The sequence below is a fragment of the Psammomys obesus genome, unplaced genomic scaffold (genome assembly GCF_907164565.1).
Source record: "Psammomys obesus unplaced genomic scaffold, mPsaObe1.curated_primary_1811, whole genome shotgun sequence".
Lineage (NCBI taxonomy): Eukaryota > Metazoa > Chordata > Mammalia > Rodentia > Muridae > Psammomys > Psammomys obesus.
In genome coordinates, this window is record NW_026596039.1 from 7,734,088 (window position 1) to 7,750,098 (window position 16,011).

General features: G+C 39.9%; 1 protein-coding gene across 2 annotated transcripts in view; it reads right to left on the bottom strand.

Annotated features, from left to right (window-relative positions):
* Positions 1-862: 862 nt before the first annotated feature.
* Positions 863-16,011, bottom strand: part of Pafah1b2 (platelet activating factor acetylhydrolase 1b catalytic subunit 2) — a 24,515-nt gene continuing 9,366 nt past the window's right edge. For both annotated transcript variants that reach the window (XM_055622094.1, XM_055622093.1), the window contains exons 2-6: positions 14,076-14,163; positions 10,863-10,952; positions 9,833-9,949; positions 8,082-8,204; positions 863-4,961 (exon numbers count right to left, since the gene is read on the bottom strand). In XM_055622094.1, the coding sequence (XP_055478069.1) occupies positions 4,683-4,961; positions 8,082-8,204; positions 9,833-9,949; positions 10,863-10,952; positions 14,076-14,156 (690 nt within the window). In that variant the 5' untranslated portion in view covers positions 14,157-14,163 and the 3' untranslated portion in view covers positions 863-4,682. The remainder of the gene's footprint in view (positions 4,962-8,081; positions 8,205-9,832; positions 9,950-10,862; positions 10,953-14,075; positions 14,164-16,011) is intronic.

Below are 16,011 nucleotides of genomic sequence, written 5' to 3' on the forward strand. Positions count from 1 at the left end.
ACATGCCAGAAACAAAAACAAATCATCTCTTTGGATATTGGAAGGACTAGATATACAGAGAGTGGTATTTTGACTATATGTAAACCTCCACCATCCCTCTGGATTTTAAATTCACTTATCTAAGTAGTACCTTCCTCTAAATCTGACTTTCTGTGACATGCAAACAGAGCTCTGTAGTCTCTGCAACCCCATAGGCATATCAGTACAAATTCTTGTCCCATAATGTTTTAGTTTCAGTGCTGGTTGAAGGTAGGAAGTCAGAAGGCCAGACAATGCACTTTAAGTAAATCTACTGTTATGGCCACACAAAAGCTAGGACTGAAAGGGAGACCAAAGCAGCAGAAAGACAAAAGCAACTGCTGTCTCACCCAGGGGAGAAGACACCTCAATCCTAGCACTTCCACCTGAGAGGCAACTAGATCCATGATGACCTCATTTCCTCAGAACCTAGAGCAATGAGTAGCACAAGGGAAGGAGGTCAGGCAGGGCAGGCTCAAAGCTGAGCTCAACTATTTTAAGTCAGGATGACTTAGGACAGGATGTAATACTCAATTTCTGAGCTTCTTTTCTTTTGTTTTTCAAGACAAGGTTTCTCTGTATGGCCCTGGATGACTTGGGTTTCTAGGCCTCTTATTCATACAAGGCTACACCCACAGAAAACACCTGGGATGGAAGATATCCTGAAGCATTTCTCCCTGGAAGGTACAGGACCTAGAAGAGCAAATCATCTGAGTGTAAGCTACAGGTAACAGGAGATACTGTCCCTAGCACTAAAATCATGGTGACTGTTACTGTGAAGAATGGAGAAACAATGACACATAGGACATTCTGTGAATAAATTCTAAACACTGAGCTTACAATACAGAGTAAAAAGGTTGGCTTATGGTTTATTAGTTATCTGTAAGGCCAGGCATGGGAGGGCACACCTTTAATCTCAGCACTTGAAGAGGTGGGACAGGCAGATCTCGGAGTTCCAAGCCAGGCAAGGCTATATAAGGAGACTGTGACCAAACTACAACATTCTTTCATATATCCACCCAGGGTCACTTATAATTACTCACCCATCCTAGTGTCCTACCCTGTGAGAATTGATGTAGTCAATTTGGTACATGCAGTTCCACAGGACATAAGATGAGCAAAGAATCCCTATGTTTATAAGGTAGAAAAACCCACCCTTGCTTTTTCCATTGGATCTAAACTATGATAAAAGAAACAGAAAGACATCAGTAAGATCGCAGTGAAATGTTGACTTTTATATTAAACAAGCACTGAACAGAATGGGTTCTAGTCAAGAAGCCTTTGCCAAAGCCCAGTCCCAAGCTCCCCTTGGGGAAGTTCAGTCAGCCTGCTGTAGTGGTTTTGGAGAAGAGGACCACAGGCAACCTCCACTCACTGCTCCTACACAAACCACTTGGTCAGGAGCTGGACATGCTCCCCTTTCAGGGGTTTCTAGTTTCTTTACCACTGTAATAAATACAAAACTGGCAATATTCACATACCTTAGCACAGACAGGTTTTAGGCTTTAGCATACAACTGTAAGTAGTTAGGTTGAAAATGCAAACAGAAATTTGGGATTTTTTTTTTTTTTTAAAGAATGAGAGTTCTAATTCTTAAGGGCAGAGAGCACAAGCTACTCAAGGCTTAGTTTGCAGGGTGAAGATTTTTGACAGAAGAATCAGGATTGAATAGAGGTCTTCAACAGTCCTACCAGGCCTGACATGGCGGGCAGAGCAATGCCAATATTAATCTACAATGCAAGGGCAGCCAAGCCACCTCCAACAGATCATCCCTTTGGCAGGGCATCTCCAATTTACCATATTTGAGACTCTAGCACCTGGAAGGTAGAGGCAGAAGGACTAAGTTCAAAAGCATCCATAGCCAGGCTATACCACATTGAGACCTTGTCTCAAAGTGAAGAAAAATATTGGAAAAGGAACAAAACAAGCCAGACATGGTGGAGTATACCTATAATTCCAATACTAGAAAGACAGACAGGAGTATCACCAAAAGTTCAAGGGCAGCCAGGGTACATGTAGACTCTGCCTAAAAAACACCACCAAAAAAGGGAACAAAGCAGTATCTCTGCCAGCTGCCTGGCCCCTTAATCACAATGACAAAGTAGGGCATTTCATGTGTACACTACATCCAGTTCACATCTTTAAAAAAAAATATGAAGACTAATGTGTCCTGTCACTGAAACAATCTGGGATGTCAACCAAAGAACAACGGATCAACATTTTCCCCTAACACAGCACAAATTAACCTGGCAAGAATGACAGTGGACTCAGTATCTGCATGTTAGCAATAGGGCAGAGTTTATTCAAAAGGCTAGTGGTTCAAATACTATTGCTTGAATAGCTCTGGCAGATATAAAATGTGGTAACATCTGAGGTCTATACACATACGCAGGAACTGAAGGGCCTGCCCACAGGACTAGTTCATCCTTGATCAAGAGAAGCTACAAGCACATGCTGCAGGAATGACCTAATGGAGTCATTTGGACCATACTCCCCGTCTCTGAGGAACATACACACACACACACAAAAAACAAAACAAACAAAAAAAAAACCTGTTCTTTTTACATACAAAAGTCTGGCTTAATTAAATCTCCTTCCTAAAATGATACCTCAGTTCAGAAAGCAATCTGGCTTGAAAACAAGAACTTGGGCTACTAAAAAAATAAAAGGGAATTTTAATGTAGTAAACAATTGTAGTAAACACCATGTATATTTTCCTGTTGCTAATAAAGACATGATACATTCACAAGAAAATGCTTTAAAATAAATTCCTACAAAGAGGCTCACCAGGAAAAACCACCACCCCAACTTCTATCCTTCTCAGTCAGGTGCAAGTCCAACACAAACCAGCAATTCCTCTCACAGCCCTGACAGCTGATCTGAAAGCAGAACACAAAGCCTGCATCTTGGCTACTCAATGTGACCATTAAGCAGAATCATGGCAGAGCACATTTAATGAGCTCAGTCCTCAAGCTGGCCCAGTTCAAAATGTTTGTAGATCCAGTTTGTATGGGCCCACAGGCATATGGGGCGACCAGCAATCTACTGTTCTCTCAAGTGGCAGTTTGTGTAGCTCAAGCAAACAGTACGACTATAAAAAGCTCTCTCAATGAACACACTAACTTATAGAAGAGACCTTAAAAGTTCAATGAGCTACCTGCGTGATGGTGTATGCCTTTACTCTCAGTCCTCAGAAGCCAGAGGCAGGCAGACCTCTAGGAGTTCAAGGCCAGTTTGGTCTATATAACAAGTTCTGGGCTACCTAGAGCTACACTGTGAGAGCGTGTCTCAAAAACCAAAACCAAAACAAACAAAAAAATGAACCTAGTTCATCTTAACTATAGCACATCTAAAGCTGGGTGTGGTGGCGCATGACTCTGATTCCCAGCAATTGGGAGGCAGAGGCAGGGGGCTCTCGGACTTCAAGGCCAACCTGGCCTACAAAATTCCAGAATAGCCAGGACTATACAGAGAAACCATTATCTCAGGAGGAAAAAAAAAAAAAAAGAAAGAAAGAAAATTACAAAGATAGCACATCTATTGTGAGAGCAGCTTCACTATTTCTCATGGAAAAAGCCATTTTCTTTTCTGATAGAATTTAAGAATTAAACCAATTAAAAAACAAACAAACAGACTAAAGATTACCTCAGTGGCAGAGCACTTGCTTAGTATGTCCTAGGCCCTGGGTTTGATTCCAGTACTGTAAAATATATCTATTTATCTCTTTCTCTATATATATATATGTATATATATATAAAACAAAAACAAACATATACACCTTAAGATAATATAAAACTTGAAATAACATCAGGCATTATGGAATGAGAAACAATTCTGATCCCTCACCTCCCACACTCAAAGGAAAACATAACAGGTTGTGGGGGGTGACAACCAGAACTCTGGATGAGTAATACTATATAGACCCTACATCAAAGAACACCACACAGAATGATCATTCTGACAGCAATGCAACTCCTAGATCAAAAATGAGTTAAAAGTTTGAAACGTAAATAACCCACCTGCAAAGGGAGGAAGGGGAAGCAGAGCAAAGGCTGCATGCACGGGTCTATTACAAACATGATATTCAGCAGCATAAAAACAGTACCCCACAGTCCCCAGAAAGTGTTTCACTACTTAAGATAGAGAGGAACAAACTCACTTTACCTATAGCATCTCCCATGTTTGAGTGACAAGCATGTTTAATCTGATGCTATATGTTAATAAAAACACTGAGGATACATGAATCAAACAAAACAACATAACACACTAACTCATGAATCTTAAAACTGGACCAAAAGTAAGTTTTAAAGCCAAGTAGATGTGATAATTTCACATATGACATAATCCATAGAAAAAAGGGCCAAGAAAAGAATCTTCATATTGTACTCGTGTTTGATGTTGTCTTAGGAAAAAGTGATAATTTGACAAATGTGTCATATAACTAAAAAGTCCCTTCTGGTTTCAAATGAATCTTCCTTGGCTAATTTTTCTCCTGTGTCAAACAAACCTTTATATACAGGACCAGTTTAAATCCCTCCTCCCCTTCAAACATATGAGCATCCAGAACATTGTACAATGCAAAGTGCCTTAAGAAAGGATTCTGTAGTGCCAGTGGTCTAACTGATCTGAGGAAGCTGGGATGCTGTTAACACTGATGAGACCAGTCAAGCAATGGTGGTTTGCTTCTCCTCCGGTGTTTCCTCCAGCAACTGCATGATCAGTTCATGGAGGGGCTTGCATATCTTTGCATAGCCCCCTCCTGTGAGATGAAGGAAATCAAACATGTCGTGGCAGGAGATGGCACCATCTGAGTGCACGAAGCCTCCATCTATATCCAGGAGCTGCACATTGGCAAGCTTCGGCAGGGAAACCTTGAGAAGCTGGTTCACCTTGGCATTCTTTTGTCTTAAAGGGTTGGGCTTCTCACCTCGAGGTAACAGACCCTGGAGCAGAACACAGAAGAGCATTAAAAGAGGTTACTTGTTTTTCTTTACTTACTTATGACTTCCGGTATGCCTGGAACACCTGTTTTGAAAAACCAAAAAGAGGCAAACTAGAAGTAGATTGATTCCATCACAGAGGTACTGCCGGACATTGCTATCTTTGTGGCTGATACCTAGTGATGACACACAGCAATTTAACTGCTAAGCAGGTAAACAGTTTGTCCCCAATTTCTCCTACATGGTATGTAAAGATGTTTTATTTCAAGGACAGTCTTAATTTTTACTCACTTATTTTGTTATTACTAGTAGTACTGGGATCTGATCCTAGGGCCTCGTGAATGCAAAGTAGGAGCTCCACCATGAGCTATAGTACTTATCCTTACTGTGAGTTTTACTTTACAAAAAAACAAAAACAAAACAAACAAAAAAACCAAACATATATTCAAAGCATTCTCTTATACATATCTACTCTAGTTCTTTCAGTAATGTGTTGGAGCTTTGGCTGCCAGTTTACTTATGATTTTATAGCTTCCCAAAAGGCACAGAGAAGTCTCAATTTGTTACATTGGTTCATCTCCTTCTATACCTGTTATGTTAAAACATTTCAAATGATGAAGTCATTCCTAAAACCAAGCTTATTACTATTAAATATAAACTCAGGGACTAAAAGGATGGCACATGTCTGTGATCCTCACAACTGGGGGCTAAACAGTAGGCGTTAAAGTCATTTTGAACTACATATTGAGTCTAATGCTAACCTTGGCTACAGAAGACCCTGTCAACAACCCGCACACACACACAAAAGGTGAAAGCTGTGTACCTAATATTTCACACAATAACAATGCTGACACAGCAAAGTCTGGTTGAGATAGAAGGAGTAATCAAGAAAGCTGACCAGTGACCAAGAAACTTTGTTCCAGCTCTGGATCCATAAAAATGGCAAAATGATTATTCCTCATCATCAGGGCAACATATCTACTGGGATTTATAAACAGGAATGAGAAAAAAAAATAGAGCCAAGAGGATGGCTCAATGGGAAAAGATACGCCCATAAAGTTGGTGATCTAATTTCAATCCCCAGAAACTATGTGGTAGAAGAAAAATCAACTCCTTTAAGCTGTCCTTTGTCCTTCATATACATACCAAAGCAGAAGTTTGTACAGCACATACAAAACAACTAATTATTAAAAAAAGATGAAAAAGAGTTTATGTGTTTGTATAATATTTTCCTTAATAAAAGTACCAAGACATGATATTTGATTTTTTCTCCTTTGATTTTAAATCTTTGCTAAAATAAGACAGTAAATTCCTGGCCAGAGATGGTTCAATGAGTAAGGTGCTTGCAGCCCATGCACGAGAACCCAAGTTCCCCAGAATGCATGAAAAGCCAGGCACAGCAGACATCTGTAATCCCAGCACTCATGTTCTGAGACAGGAGGTACAGACAGAAACCCTGAAAGCTTATAGGCCAGCTAGCCTGGAATATGCAATTTAACCTTCTAACAACTGTTCTAATTCTGTTTTAGACTTTTAGACCTTTACATATATATATATGTGTGTGTGTGTGTGTGTGTTTAGTGTTTAAACACTAATATGTTTAAGTGACTAAATATAGTTTTTTTTTACCTCAATATATTGTATTCTTTTTCACACCCACTCAAGTTGTAACATGATCTGTATTAATGTATCCAAAAATTCTGTAATCGCTCCCCTGTCATTTAGGTTACTTCTAATGTTTCAATATTATTAGTAAGACCATAAGCAATTATCTTTATCAAATTTGTTTTTTTTTTTTTTTTTTATGGTGCTGAGGATCAAATCTAGGGTCACACACATACTATGCAAACATTTAACCACTGAGTTATATGCCCTCAGCTCCTGAATATCAACTTTTAAACCAAGGGTATTCATGGAGGATTTGTCCTGCACCATTCCTACATCAACATCTCCCAAGAAGCTTCTTCAGAGCTAAACTCTCAGTCACAATATACCAGTCTGGAATAAAGCATAGAAGGCAGCACTTACATCCACAATTAAATTAAATGCCATGAAATAAAAACTAAGATCTGGAGATGACAAGATAACTGAGCAGGTTAAAAGCTCTCACAACACCTGATGACCTGAGTTTGATCCCTGGCATCTACAAAAGTGGTAGAAAAAACTAATTCTACTTTTGGGAGGAGGGAATGGCGGGGCGGGGGGGAGAAGGTGGTTTCTCTGTGTAGCTCTAGCTGTCCTGGAACTTCTGTAGACCACAACAGCCTCAAATTCAGAGAGATCTGCTTGCCTCTGCCTCCAGAGTACTGGAATTAAAAGCATGTGCCATCACAGGCTGCACAGTATTGCAGGACATTGTTTATACTATGAACCCCAAGATTGTATGCTAGAAAAACCTGTTTCTAGTTATGGTGTAGCTCCGGCCTAGCACACACATTCAACCCAAAAGTTTTCTGTAACAAAAGCAGGCGAAGCAAGCAACCAGTTGACAGGGAGTGAACATGAGAAAACACAGGAAGGAGGGACAATGAGTCGAAGGGCTTTTTTCCTTCTGGGAGTAGAATGGTCAGCTGAGCGCTTTCTCTGCCTCTCTGAGCTAGCGGCTTTCACCCCAGTATCTGGTTCTGAGTCTGGGTAAAATCGAAAGTTTGGGATTTTCTTTCTTTATAACAACAGCACAATGAGAACTGACTCTTCTAGGTTGTCTTCAGACAGACAGAAAGACAGACACAGACAAATGCACACACACCAGTTAAAAAAGATAAGGTCCAGACAGGTGTGGTAGTACACGCCTTTAATCCCAGCATCCAGGAGGCAGAGGCAGTTGGGTTTCTATGAGTTCAAGGCCAGCCTGGTCTACAAAGTAAGTCCAGAATAGCAAAGGCTACACAGGGAAACCCTGCCTCAGAAAAATAAAACAAAACAAAAAGGTATATGGTTCTTCCGCACCTACAAAATTGCATATACATTCCACCATGACCTTTCCTCCTAACCATGCCACCCTTACAAACAACTGTCAGAAACTGCTTCCACTTAAAGACTTTGTATTGGTGACACCATTTTTAAAAGATTTCTCAGTGGATCTAAAGATGTAAGAAATCTCTGCCCAGAAAGACTACTCACCAGCACAATGATCTTGGCCTGTGGCTGCCTTGTATTTATAAGCTGTACAATAGCCTCAATCCCACCTGCTACTTCTTCTGCTGTATTTTCATGGTTGTTTGTTCCTACCCAGACAACAATGACCTATGATGAGGGAAGAAAAAAAAGAGAGAGAGAGAGACAATAAAGACCAAGGAATGAAAGAACACAAAACATCTGAAATGAAAAGCTTATTGTAAAGAAATCAGAGAAGTGGGGACATGTGAGATGGCTCAACAGGTAAGGGCATTTGCCACAAAGCCTGATGACTTAAGTTCAATGTCTTGGACCCACATGGTGTAAGAAAGGAATCAACTCCCCCAAGTGTCCTCTGACTTTAATACTACCACACAATATGCTCACTCATATGTGTGCATATAAAGACACAAGCAAAACACAAATGTAACAAAAACGAAAAAAAATCAAGAAAGAATGAGCTTCTCAGATGATGTTGGGAAACTGAAAATAGAAGTGTAATGGCTCAGTGGGTAAAGCACCTGTTGCCAAGTCTGTCAATCTAAGTTCAATATCTAAACCTATGTGGCAGAAAATAAACAAACAAAAAACCCCAATTCTACAAGGTGCCCTCTGACTTCTCTATATGCACTGTGGCACATGCATGCATACACATAAAATAAAGAAATGTAATCACATTTCTAAAAAAAGAACAAAAACACATTGATATTTGCCTAAGATTATGATTCAAGATAAATTATGAGTAAATTGATATTTAAGTTCCAAAACTAGCTGGGAGGTGGTGGCAAAACCCTTTAATCTCAGCAGTCTGGAGGCAGAGGCAGGTGGATCTCTGAGTTTGAAGCCAGCCTGGTCTACAAAGCGAGTTCCAGGACAGCCAGGGCTACAAGGAGAAACATTGAAAAACAAAGTGCCAAAATTATATGAGGAAGAAACAAGAAAGAATTCATCTCACAAAATCCACCAACTATACAGAAAAGAAAAATGAACTCAACTGAATGAAAATAAAACCTTCCTGGAAAGCACATGTACTAACGTGGAACTTAAGAAACTGATTCCTATCCCAGTAAAGACTCTTCCCTGGTTAGAAATACACCATGCAATAGCAGGAGCACCCAGGAGTGCAAGGCTAGAAATACACAGGGCAGCTGAGAACGGGTCACCAGGATGGAGGCTGGATATAGTTTTAACAATGTTTTCTCTGCTTGTACTTAAAGGCATGGGCCACCATGCCCATGGAAAGCAACTTTCATTAGTGACTCTCCTTTGCTTCTTGTTTTCTTTCTCTTTAGGAGTTGAAAAAACTATATGCGGTGCACCAGCTGCAGATATTTATAATGTGACATGGTATTACAGATGTTCATTTGTTCACATCTGCCCCAAACTTTCTTTAGAAGAACTCAAAAAACATGGTTGCAAATTTGTTCATATGCTCAGCATTTCCCGGAATGAGTCATGGTCCTGCTCCCCAACATATTTCCCAGACCCATATAATCCACCAGGTCTAAATACATTCTGCACATTAAGTCACTTCCTACAATTGAAAACAGTCATTGGAATCAAAATTCAACCCAGTCAAACAACAGACTGGGTTCTTATTAAGTCTGTGCCTAACTTTGTTCATAAGCAATGATGTATCTTATAAGCAAGCATGAAGCAAAGAGCAATCATGGAAAAGGCGTTTAAAGAAGAAATTTTTCACTACTTTAAACAAGACTCAAGATTAATCATACTCCCCTAAAGGTAAGTTTCATCACCTTAGGCTTAATGTTCTCCAGCTCTCCATTCTTTAGTCTCCATAAAACATGTCGTGTTGTGTCTCCCCCAATTCCAAAATTAAGTGCATGAAGTGGGGAAAACAGCTCTCGCCATATCTAAAAACAAAAAACTTGATTTAGTTAAACAAACATCATGAAAATAAAAATACTTCAATTGCAATGTAATTTAATAAATATAAAACTAACATCTCCCACATTTTTGTTGTTGTTTTGAGACAGTTTCTCTGTGCAGCCCTGCCTGTGCAGGAACGGACTGTGTAGACCAGGCTGGCCTCAAACTCAAGGGATCTACCTGCTTTGCCTCTTGAGTGCTGGGATCAGAGGTGTGTGCTACCACGCCCAGCCAATCTCCCACATGCCAATCTTCTACATTTTACTCAAATGTTAGCATGAAAACATTATGTCCTTCACTTAAAGGGCTCTGAGATGCTACTGTTGATGCAATGCTGAGTCTCAGCTCAAGAACCTGCACAGTACATTCTAATGTCCTCTAAAAGGTCTCAACACCCAAAATCAAGCTGTCAGCTCAATGAGCACTTTTCATGAATTCAACTGTTTTTTTTGTTTGTTTTTTTAATTAAGTAAAGAAATATGAGTTGAAGAAATTTAGAGTGCTGGAACCAAAAAAGAAATAAAGCTGTATTTTCTTTTTAAGTTTCCTTTGGAAGAATGCCAAAAATAAAAAAAAGAAAAAAGAAAAAGAAAAGCCCATTACAAAAATATTCAGTCAGAAAGTGCTAAAACACAAATAAGTGAGAATCATGAGCAGGACAAAGGAAATAGAATTAAGAATCAGACATTACCCAGGCAAACACAGCAAACAGTAAGCTTCTTGGAAGTTAGAGCCAAAAAGGGAGTTTAGTTACAAACAAGACTATATCAAGAACTCCACTGGGTAGACCTGCTTCCCTGGGGCTTTTCTGAACCCTAAGCATATGAGGGACAGCTTAGAATGAAAGTCTGGTTGTAAGTAAACACACACTAGGAGCCAAAATACCCTCCATCTTACCTCGTACTGCTGCATTAACTGTACCATGGAGTCTCCCACAAACAGCACATCCGGCTCTTTGTCTTTACAGTCCAGAACAAACCTATTGTGCTGGTTTAAAGAAGAAAGAAAGTAAAAAATTGTTATTTCTTTCCTTTTGCAATTTGTTTGCCTAAAAAGAACTGTTGTTCAACCAGGTGCTATAAAACATTCTTTATGGGCAAGGCCTGCTTATCCATCCCCCAAAACTATAAAACAAGCAAGCAAACTCACCAACCCACCCACCTATCCTTTTAATTACAATTTATTCACTTTGTATCCCAGCTGTAGCACCCTCCCCATCCATCCTTTTTAGTCTATCCTAAAGCTTATTCTTTCCTACCCTTTCCATGCTGATCATTCTATTAGGTTTAGATTCAAGGAAAAAAAATCACAGTTCTAACAAATCCAGAATATCAAAATGTTTCATATAATTAAAAAAAAAATAATTCTTTTCTTTTCATATTAAAAGAAAAGAAAAAGGCATTTTTGAAGCCATTGAGATGACCCAGGAGTAGACAAAGGCCCTTACAGACAAACCTGAGTTTGAATCCTAGAACTCAAATGGTGGAAAAAGAGAACCAACTCTTGTAAATTGCCCTCTGACCCAGAGACAAACACAAATAATTTTGTTTATTTGTTTATTCACTTTTAATTTAACTTTTAAGGATTTTTATTTATTTATTTTATGTATGAGACTCTATCTGCATGTATATCTGCATGCCAGAGTATAGATGGTTGTGAGCCACCATGTGGTTGCTGGGAATTGAACTGAGGACTTCTGAAAGAGCAGACAGTGTTCTTATCCACTGAGCCATCTCTCCAGCCCTCTATTTTGATTTTTCAAGATAGGGATTCTCTGAGTGGCCTTGGCTGTCCCGGACTGACATACATAATTTTAAAACAAAAACAAACAAACAAAAAAACCCCCAAACTTTTCAAGGCAGGGTCTCACCAGCAGAAAACTAATTATGTAGACCAGGCTGACCTCAGAACTTGCAACAAACCTCCTCCCTGTGTCTTTGTGCTGAAATTATAGACGTAAGCAACCACAATGATACAAACTTCTATTATGATATTTTCTACATTTGTTTGATCTCTTTATGCAGCTATGTATTTGTTAAACTACTTAAGTTTTAGCTGTTGTTTTTGAGACAAGGTCTTGTTACACAGTCCTAGCTGGCCTGGAACTCAATACACAGACCAAGACAGCTTCAAACTCAAGAGATCCACCTGCTTCTACCTGAGTGTTGGTAAATGTGTGCCAATACACTTAGACTTTTTTTAATCGTCTTGAATACCCCAGGCTAGCCTTGAACTTCTGTATCCTTCTGCCTCTACTTCCCAAGAGTGCTGGGATGATAGGTGTGTGCTAAACCATGCGTGCGCTCTCTCTCTCCCCCTCATATTTTATTTTATTTAGGTCTGAATGTGCATGTAAGTTGATGAGAATGTCTGAGGATGCCTATCCTTGAAGCTGGAGATTCAGGTGTTTTGTGATCCACCCAACTTGGTGCTAGATCTGAACTCTACTCCTCATAACTAAGCACCAAATTTTCTTAGTCGCTGAGCCATCTCTCTAGACTCATACTACAGATGATTCTATCCCTATGTATTTCAACAAACACAAGTTAGAATGTTCTTTTATGAAACCATATTAAGAAAAAAATACTCCCATTAACATTTAACATTAAGTCCATATTCAATCTTTCCAGATTCCCTAAAGTTAAGTATTACATTTACTTCTGAACCAGAATACAAAATTCAGATCCCTGACATGGGTCTTAATTTTTTTTCTTCTTCTCAGCTTCTTAAGGAGTGCTGACAGCTTTTTAGATGATACACACTTTGAAGACAGCTGTAGCATCCAAATATTAAACTGCCAGCATATCAGGGCTCAATCCAAGTTTATAACAGCAGTAACCCAGTAATGGCATGCTTGACTCTCCCTCACTCTCCCTCCTTTCAATTAAGTTGTCTAAACTGGCTTCAAACTCCTGGCCTCAAGTGATCCTTCTGCCTCAGTCTACCAAACAACCAGAACTAGAGGTATGCACCACAGGACCCAGCTAAGACAATATTTATTTATGGTTTTGTTGGTTTTGCAGTGCTGGGAATAGAATTCAGCTAGAACCCGAAGTCTATCTCTGAAACACATGTCCAGACCTACTTAGTGACTTTTTTTGTTTTAAGTCAGGGTCTAATTGTGCAGCCCAGGCTGAACTTGAACTCTTGGCAGTTCTGCCTCAATCTCCTGAGGTTTAGCATTTGGATGTGCTACTAAAGCTGCTTAAAAAACTACTTTTTAAAAAATTTTCATTTTGTGTTTTGTTGTTGTTATTGTTTGAGACAAGTCTCACTATATACTCTGGCTGTCCTAGAACTAACTACATAAAGAAGGCCAGGCTTAAACTCACAACTTCATGGCTAGGCAACACAACAGGTATCTAGTTTTAGACACAGGTCTCCAGGTTTTTTCTTTTTTGTAAACTCTACAGTCAGGTTTGGGGATATCAGCTGGTAGAGTATCTGCCCATCATGCATGAGGCTGTGGGTTCCAACCCAGCATTTTATGGCTATGATCTCAGCACTTGGGAGGTGGAAGCAGGAAAATAAGATGACCTTGCCTCAATAATGAACCAACCAACCAACCAACCAAACAGCCAACAAAAAAGCCTGGCAGTACTGGTGCATACCTTTAGTCCCAGCACTAGAAGGCAAAGGCAGGCAGATCTCTGCCCGTGAGTTCAAGGCCAGCCTGGTCTAGAGTGGGTTCCAGGACAACCAGGGCTATATAGAGAAACCCTGTATCAAAAAACCAAAAACAAAACAAACAACAACAAACTCTTGGTAGCCCTGGATGTCTTCAGGCACCTACACATAGATACATGCATATAAAGCAAAATTGAAATCTAAAAACAAGCAACCAAACCCTGGCCCCAGCACTAGGGAAGCAGAACAGGAAGATCCCTTAAGTATACTGAGCAGCTGCTGGTCAGGGCAAATTAATGAGCTCCAGGTTCAGTGACAGACATGGCTTCAAAAGGTACGGTAAAGAGTGATCAATTGAGGAAAACAAACAGCACATCTCTGGGCTCCACACATGCAAATTTGTGCACCACACACATACGCTTGTATACAGCCAAAACAAAGTATTCCATCCCATGTAAGTAATCCATGTGCACTACCCTTTACCTGAGACATCCACCTGTCATCTCCTTGAATATCTTCCGCTGCATGTGGAATAGCTGCTGGGTTCGAGTCTCCTTGGCTCATTCTACACCTGAGGAGAAATGTCTGTCATGTTTCACTTATTAACAAGAACATTACAACACTAAATACTATCAGGTTTTATCTCCTTTTGGTTTTTTTCAAGACAGGTCTCACTATGTAGCTCTGGCTACCTTGGAGATAGCCAGGATCCAGCTGCCCTGCCTCTCAAGTGCTGAGACTAAAGGTGTATGATGCTAGCTCAGCTATGTGTTTTTATTTTTAAAAAGATTTATTTTTATTTTATGTATGGATGTTTTGCGTACTACATTACAAGCATGTAGTGCCTACAAAAGAGGAGGCCAGGTACCCTGAAACTGGAGTTACAGAAGACTGTTAGGTGCCATGTGGATGATGGCAACTGAACTGGAACCTCTGCTGGAAAAACAGCCAGTATTCTTAGCCACTGAGCCATCTTTCCAGCCCCTACTATCAGATTAAAGAAACAACATCTATTTTATTATAGATTTTGCATAGGAACTGAAGCAGGACTGATTTTTCAGCAGAGATGAGTTCTAGAACATGAGTGCTTAAGTTTCCACAATATATTACCACTAAGTTTTAGACATTGCAGTACTGTGTATGAAAGACGTACCACATCTAAACATTAACCCTGTCACTCCTTCTTTGCCTTATGACTGAGATTAAATGTACAAATCTGCTCCAAATACACCCTTTACCTGACATACCCGTCCTATGTTAAGTTTTCACAATCAGGGTTGTAGCAAACACCAAATTACTTAAGAAATTAGACACTTATAGAACAATGAAATGTACATTACAGCCTTTTAGGCTGCTAGAATTACACACTATAAGAATGACAATAGGGGCCTTGGAATGTTGACAGAGTGGTTAAAAACACTTGCTGTTCTTGCAGAAGACTTGAGTTTGGATTCTAATACCCATGTGGAATGGCTCCTAACTGCCTGTAACTCCAACTTCAAGACAATCTGTTAGCCTCCACAGGCACCTGCACACAAATGGCATGCACACAGACACAGATAAAAAAAAAGACAGCAGTCAGTCAAATGGCTCAGACAGTCAAAGCACATGTGAAAGCCTGGCAACTTGAGAGAAATCTCTGGAATTCACATAGTAGAGAGAGAAAAGCCAACTCTATAAACTTGTGTTCTGATCTACCTAACCCCCCCACAATGGCACTGGCATTTACACTTATATCATATATATGTATGCTTTAAAAATTACAGAGAGAAGCCAGGCTCAGTGGCACACACCTGTGCACACACCAGCACTCCAGGAGGCAGAGGCAGGGAGATCTCTGTGAATTCCAGGACAGTCTGGTTGCACAAAGTGAATCCAGCCAAGGTTACACAGAGAAATCCTGTCTCAAAAAAAAAAAAAAAAAAAAAGTAATACAGTGAGCCAGGCACTGTGGTACACATCTTTAATTTCAGCACCCTGGAGGAAGAGGCAATCAGATTCAGGTGAGTTCAAGACTAGCCCAGTCTACATAGGGAGTTCTAGGACAGCCAAGGCTATGCAAAAAGACCTTGTTAAAAAACAAAACAAGGGGCTAAAGAGACGGCTCAGAGGTTAAGAACGCTGGCTGTTCTTCCAAATGTCCTGAGTTCAATTCCCAGCAACCACATGTTTGGCTCATAACCATCTAGAATGAGATCTGGTGCCTTCTTCTGGTATACAGGTGTTCATGCAGGCAGAAGGCTGTATAAATAATAAATCTTCAAAACAAAACAAAACAAAAAACAACACAGAGGCTGAAGAGGTTCAGGTTAGGCTGCTCTTTCACAGGACTCTGGTTCAATTCCCAGAAACCACATAGCAGATGTCTTTAACACACACACACACACACACACACACACACACACACACACACACACAC